The following is a 6,753-nucleotide window of genomic DNA, read 5'->3' on the forward strand; positions in this document are numbered from 1 at the left end:
GTCCACCGCTGTAGATTCTGAAAACGTTGTCGACTGGACTGACGTTCTTGATCTGCTAGTGGTGGAGCTTGGTTCAAGTGGCGTCCACGACTCCAGAGCATTCTGTGGACTGTCCAGTTGAATACCCCTCAGAAGTACTGAGAAGAGTACTTCGAGCAGGTTCTGTCGAAGATGCTGCGGAAGACAAGCCAATTGTGCTTGTCTGCTCTGTAGTTGTACTAGCCACTGTGGTCTCAAGCAGAGTTGATGTAGCAGTGCTTCGCTCAGTGGTTGCAGGCACTGTGCGGAAGGTGGTTCTTTGCGTGGTGCTACTTTGGTCTGCCGATGTAGATTCGGCAAGCGTTGTCGTTGGCACTGACGTTCCTTGGCTGCTTGTGGTCGTTTTCATGCCATATGTTGTGGTTGTGGACGGATACCACGTGGTCTGCAATAGGGTGGTATGACCTTCCGACGTGCCAATGATAGTGGCTGTGGCACTTGGTGTTGTAGACGTGGCTACAGACGATTCAAACGTACTAGGCCTCTCCGTTGTTGTACTTGCCACGGTGGTCTCTGGCAAGGTTGAGGTCAAAGTGCTTTGCTCTGTTGTTACCGCCAGAGTAGGAACTGTCGTTCTTTGCGCGGTCGTGCTTTCGTCCACCGGTGTCGATTCAGAAAGCGTTGTCGTGGCAAAAGACGATTTAAATGTGCTAGCCCTCTCCGTTGTTGTACTAGCCACTGTGGTCTCTGCCAAGGTTGAGGTCAATGTGCTTTGTTCTGTCGTTACCGACAGTGTAGAGACTGTGGTTCTTTGTGCCGTCGTACCTTTGTCCACCGGTGTAGATTCTGAAAACGTTGTCGAATGGACTGACGTTCTTGATCTGCTAGTGGTGGAGCTTGGTTCAAAGGGTGGTGCCTGCTGAAGAATATTCTGTGGACTGTCCAGTTGAATACACTTCAGAAGTACTGAGAAGAGTACTTCGAGCAGGTTCTGTCGAAGATGCTGCGGAAGACAAGCCAATTTTGATTGTCTGCTCTGTAGTTGTACTAGCCACTGTGGTCTCAAGCAGAGTTGATGTAGCAGTGCTTCGCTCAGTGGTTGCAGGCACTGTGCGGAAGGTGGTTCTTTGCGTGGTGCTACTTTGGTCTGCCGATGTAGATTCGGCAAGCGTTGTCGTTGGCACTGACGTTCCTTGGCTGCTTGTGGTCGTTTTCATGCCGTATGTTGTGTCCGTGGATGGATACCACGTGGTCTGCGATAGGGTGGTATGACCTTCCGACGTGCCAAGGATAGTGGCTGTGGCACTTGGTGTTGTAGACGTGGCTACAGACGATTCAAACGTACTAGGCCTCTCCGTTGTTGTACTTGCCACGGTGGTCTCTGGCAAGGTTGAGGTCAAAGTGCTTTGCTCTGTTGTTACCGCCAGAGTAGGAACTGTCGTTCTTTGCGCGGTCGTGCTTTCGTCCACCGGTGTCGATTCAGAAAGCGTTGTCGTGGCAAAAGACGATTTAAATGTGCTAGCCCTCTCCGTTGTTGTACTAGCCACTGTGGTCTCTGCCAAGGTTGAGGTCAAGGTGCTTTGTTCTGTCGTTACCGGCAGTGTAGGGACTGTGGTTCTTTGTGCCGTCGTACCTTGGTCCACCGGTGTAGATTCTGAAAACGTTGTCGAATGGACTGACGTTCTTGATCTGCTAGTGGTGGAGCTTGGTTCAAGGGTGGTGCCTGCTGAAGAATATTCTGTGAACTGTCCAGTTGAATACCCCTCAGAAGTACTGAGAAGAGTACTTCGAGCAGGTTCTGTCGAAGATGCTGCGGAAGACAAGCCAATTGTGCTTGTCTGCTCTGTAGTTGTACTAGCCACTGTGGTCTCAAGCAGAGTTGATGTAGCAGTGCTTCGCTCAGTGGTTGCAGGCACTGTACGAAATGTGGTTCTTTGCGTGGTGCTACTTTGGTCTGCCGATGTAGATTCGGCAAGCGTTGTCGTTGGCACTGACGTTCCTTGGCTGCTTGTGGTCGTTTTCATGCCGTATGTTGTGTCCGTGGACGGATACCACATGGTCTGCGATAGTGTGGTATGACCTTCCGACGTGCCAAGGATTGTGGTTGTGGCACTTGGTGTTGTAGACGTGCCTACAGACGATTCAAACGTACTAGGCCTCTCCGTTGTTGTACTAGCCACTGTGGTCTCTGCCAAGGTTGAGGTCAAGATGCTTTGTTCTGTCGTTACCGGCAGTGTAGGGACTGTGGTTCTTTGTGCCGTCGTACCTTGGTCCACCGGTGTAGATTCTGAAAACGTTGTCGAATGGACTGACGTTCTTGATCTGCTAGTGGTGGAGCTTGGTTCAAGGGTGGTGCCTGCTGAAGAATATTCTGTGGACTGTCCAGTTGAATACCCCTCAGAAGTACTGAGAAGAGTACTTCGAGCAGGTTCTGTCGAAGATGCTGCGGAAGACAAGCCAATTGTGCTTGTCTGCTCTGTAGTTGTACTAGCCACTGTGGTCTCAAGCAGAGTTGATGTAGCAGTGCTTCGCTCAGTGGTTGCAGGCACTGTACGAAATGTTGTTCTTTGCGTGGTGCTACTTTGGTCTGCCGATGTAGATTCGGCAAGCGTTGTCGTTGGCACTGACGTTCCTTGGCTGCTTGTGGTCGTTTTCATGCCGTATGTTGTGTCCGTGGATGGATACCACGTGGTCTGCGATAGGGTGGTATGACCTTCCGACGTGCCAAGGATAGTGGCTGTGGCACTTGGTGTTGTAGACGTGGCTACAGCCGATTCAAACGTACTAGGCCTCTCCGTTGTTGTACTTGCCACGGTGGTCTCTGGCAAGGTTGAGGTCAAAGTGCTTTGCTCTGTTGTTACCGCCAGAGTAGGAACTGTCGTTCTTTGCGCGGTCGTGCTTTCGTCCACCGGTGTCGATTCAGAAAGCGTTGTCGTGGCAAAAGACGATTTAAATGTGCTAGCCCTCTCCGTTGTTGTACTAGCCACTGTGGTCTCTGCCAAGGTTGAGGTCAAGGTGCTTTGTTCTGTCGTTACCGGCAGTGTAGGGACTGTGGTTCTTTGTGCCGTCGTACCTTGGTCCACCGGTGTAGATTCTGAAAACGTTGTCGAATGGACTGACGTTCTTGATCTGCTAGTGGTGGAGCTTGGTTCAAGGGTGGTGCCTGCTGAAGAATATTCTGTGGACTGTCCAGTTGAATACCCCTCAGAAGTACTGAGAAGAGTACTTCGAGCAGGTTCTGTCGAAGATGCTGCGGAAGACAAGCCAATTGTGCTTGTCTGCTCTGTAGTTGTACTAGCCACTGTGGTCTCAAGCAGAGTTGATGTAGCAGTGCTTCGCTCAGTGGTTGCAGGCACTGTGCGGAAGGTGGTTCTTTCCGTGGTGCTACTTTGGTCTGCCGATGTAGATTCGGCAAGCGTTGTCGTTGGCACTGACGTCCCTTGGCTGCTTGTGGTCGTTTTGATGCCGTATGTTGTGTCCGTGGATGGATACCACGTGGTCTGCGATAGGGTGGTATGACCTTCCGACGTGCCAATGATAGTGGTTGTGGCACTTGGTATGGTAGACGTGGCTACAGACGATTCAAACGTACTAGGCCTCTCCGTTGTTGTACTTGCCACGGTGGTCTCTGGCAAGGTTGATGTCAAAGTGCTTTGCTCTGTTGTTACCGCCAGAGTAGGAACTGTCGTTCTTTGCGCGGTCGTGCTTTCGTCCAGCGGTGTCGATTCAGAAAGCGTTGTCGTGGCAAAAGACGATTTAAATGTGCTAGCCCTCTCCGTTGTTGTACTAGCCACTGTGGTCTCTGCCAAGGTTGAGGTCAAGGTGCTTTGTTCTGTCGTTACCGGCAGTGTAGGGACTGTGGTTCTTTGTGCCGTCGTACCTTGGTCCACCGGTGTAGATTCTGAAAACGTTGTCGAATGGACTGACGTTCTTGATCTGCTAGTGGTGGAGCTTGGTTCAAGGGTGGTGCCTGCTGAAGAATATTCTGTGGACTGTCCAGTTGAATACCCTTCAGAAGTACTGAGAAGAGTACTTCGAGCAGGTTCTGTCGAAGATGCTGCGGAAGACAAGCCAATTGTGCTTGTCTGCTCTGTAGTTGTACTAGCCACTGTGGTCTCAAGCAGAGTTGATGTAGCAGTGCTTCGCTCAGTGGTTGCAGGCACTGTACGAAATGTTGTTCTTTGCGTGGTGCTACTTTGGTCTGCCGATGTAGATTCGGCAAGCGTTGTCGTTGGCACTGACGTTCCTTGGCTGCTTGTGGTCGTTTTCATGCCGTATGTTGTGTCCGTGGACGGACTCCACGTGGTCTGCGATAGGGTGGTATGACCTTCCGACGTGCCAAGGATTGTGGTTGTGGCACTTGGTGTTGTAGACGTGGCTACAGACGATTCAAACGTACTAGGCCTCTCCGTTGTTGTACTTGCCACGGTGGTCTCTGGCAAGGTTGAGGTCAAAGTGCTTTGCTCTGTTGTTACCGCCAGAGTAGGAACTGTCGTTCTTTGCGCGATCGTGCTTTCGTCCACAGGTGTCGACTCAGAAAGCGTTGTCGTGGCAAAAGACGATTTAAATGTGCTAGCCCTCTCCGTTGTTGTACTAGCCACTGTGGTCTCTGCCAAGGTTGAGGTCAAGGTGCTTTGTTCTGTCGTTACCGGCAGTGTAGGGACTGTGGTTCTTTGTGCCGTCGTACCTTGGTCCACCGCTGTAGATTCTGAAAACGTTGTCGACTGGACTGACGTTCTTGATCTGCTAGTGGTGGAGCTTGGTTCAAGGGTGGTGCCTGCTGAAGAATATTCTGTGGACTGTCCAGTTGAATACCCTTCAGAAGTACTGAGAAGAGTACTTCGAGCAGGTTCTGTCGAAGATGCTGCGGAAGACAAGCCAATTGTGCTTGTCTGCTCTGTAGTTGTACTAGCCACTGTGGTCTCAAGCAGAGTTGATGTAGCAGTGCTTCGCTCAGTGGTTGCAGGCACTGTACGAAATGTTGTTCTTTGGGTGCTACTTTGGTCTGCCGATGTAGATTCGGCAAGCGTTGTCGTTGGCACTGACGTTCCTTGGCTGCTTGTGGTCGTTTTCATGCCGTATGTTGTGTCCGTGGACGGATACCACGTGGTCTGCGATAGGGTGGTATGACCTTCCGACGTGCCAAGGATTGTGGTTGTGACAACTGGGTGTTTTAGAACGTGGAAAAAACTTCAAGCGTACTAGGCCTCTCCGTTGTTGTACTTGCCACGGTGGTCTCTGGCAAGGTTGAGGTCAAAGTGCTTTGCTCTGTTGTTACCGCCAGAGTAGGAACTGTCGTTCTTTGCGCGGTCGTGCTTTCGTCCACCGGTGTCGATTCAGAAAGCGTTGTCGTGGCAAAAGACGATTTAAATGTGCTAGCCCTCTCCGTTGTTGTACTAGCCACTGTGGTCTCTGCCAAGGTTGAGGTCAAGGTGCTTTGTTCTGTCGTTACCGGCAGTGTAGGGACTGTGGTTCTTTGTGCCGTCGTACCTTGGTCCACCGCTGTAGATTGTGAAAACGTTGTCGAATGGACTGACGTTCTTGATCTGCTAGTGGTGGAGCTTGGTTCAAGGGTGGTGCCTGCTGAAGAATATTCTGTGGACTGTCCAGTTGAATACCCTTCAGAAGTACTGAGAAGAGTACTTCGAGCAGGTTCTGTCGAAGATGCTGCGGAAGACAAGCCAATTGTGCTTGTCTGCTCTGTAGTTGTACTAGCCACTGTGGTCTCAAGCAGAGCTGATGTAGCAGTGCTTCGCTCAGTGGTTGCAGGCACTGTACGAAATGTGGTTCTTTGCGTGGTGCTACTTTGGTCTGCCGATGTAGATTCGGCAAGCGTTGTCGTTGGCACTGACGTTCCTTGGCTGCTTGTGGTCGTTTTCATGCCGTATGTTGTGTCCGTGGACGGATACCACGTGCTCTGCGATAGGGTGGTATGACCTTACGACGTGCCAAGGATTGTGCTTGTGGCCCTTGGTGCTGTAGACGTGGCTACAGACGATTCAAACGTACTAGGCCTCTCCGTTGTTGTACTTGCCACGGTGGTCTCTGGCAAGGTTGAGGTCTAACACGGTGTGTGTTCCCTATCGCCCCGATCAGGAACTGTCGTTCTTTGCGCGGTCGTGCTTTCGTCCACCGGTGTCGATTCAGAAAGCGTTGTCGTGGCAAAAGACGATTTAAATGTGCTAGCCCTCTCCGTTGTTGTACTAGCCACTGTGGTCTCTGCCAAGGTTGAGGTCAAGGTGCTTTGTTCTGTCGTTACCGACAGTGTAGGGACTGTGGTTCTTTGTGCCGTCGTACCTTGGTCCACCGCTGTAGATTCTGAAAACGTTGTCGACTGGACTGACGTTCTTGATCTGCTAGTGGTGGAGCTTGGTTCAAGGGTGGTGCCTGCTGAAGAATATTCTGTGGACTGTCCAGTTGAATACCCTTCAGAAGTACTGAGAAGAGTACTTCGAGCAGGTTCTGTCGAAGATGCTGCGGAAGACAAGCCAATTGTGCTTGTCTGCTCTGTAGTTGTACTAGCCACTGTGGTCTCAAGCAGAGTTGATGTAGCAGTGCTTCGCTCAGTGGTTGCAGGCACTGTACGAAATGTTGTTCTTTGGGTGCTACTTTGGTCTGCCGATGTAGATTCTGCAAGCGTTGTCGTTGGCACTGACGTTCCTTGGCTGCTTGTGGTCGTTTTGATGCCGTATGTTGTGGCCGTGGACGGATACCACGTGGTCTGCGATAGGGTGGTATGACCTTCCGACGTGCCAAGGATTGTGGTTGTGGCAC

The 6,753-nt window shown here is 51.3% G+C and overlaps 2 protein-coding genes across 2 annotated transcripts in view; both read right to left on the reverse strand.

Annotated features, from left to right (window-relative positions):
• Positions 1–2,036, reverse strand: part of LOC118425006 (flocculation protein FLO11-like) — a gene marked incomplete at its 3' end in the record, with an annotated part of 3,101 nt that extends 1,065 nt beyond the window's left edge. The window contains exon 1 of the mRNA XM_035833822.1: positions 2,032–2,036. Within this exon, the coding sequence (XP_035689715.1) occupies positions 2,032–2,036 (5 nt within the window). The remainder of the gene's footprint in view (positions 1–2,031) is intronic.
• A 3,116-nt stretch (positions 2,037–5,152) lies between these two features.
• On the reverse strand, positions 5,153–6,619 carry LOC118425008 (flocculation protein FLO11-like; the record flags this gene model as incomplete). Its single annotated transcript, XM_035833823.1, has 2 exons — positions 5,153–5,425; positions 6,080–6,619. Coding segments are annotated over 2 exons (813 nt in total), but the record flags the coding sequence as incomplete, so codon positions are not given.
• Between the last annotated feature and the right edge of the window lie 134 nt (positions 6,620–6,753).

This window comes from Branchiostoma floridae, chromosome 10, assembly GCF_000003815.2.
Source record: "Branchiostoma floridae strain S238N-H82 chromosome 10, Bfl_VNyyK, whole genome shotgun sequence".
NCBI classification, from domain to species: Eukaryota; Metazoa; Chordata; class Leptocardii; order Amphioxiformes; family Branchiostomatidae; genus Branchiostoma; species Branchiostoma floridae.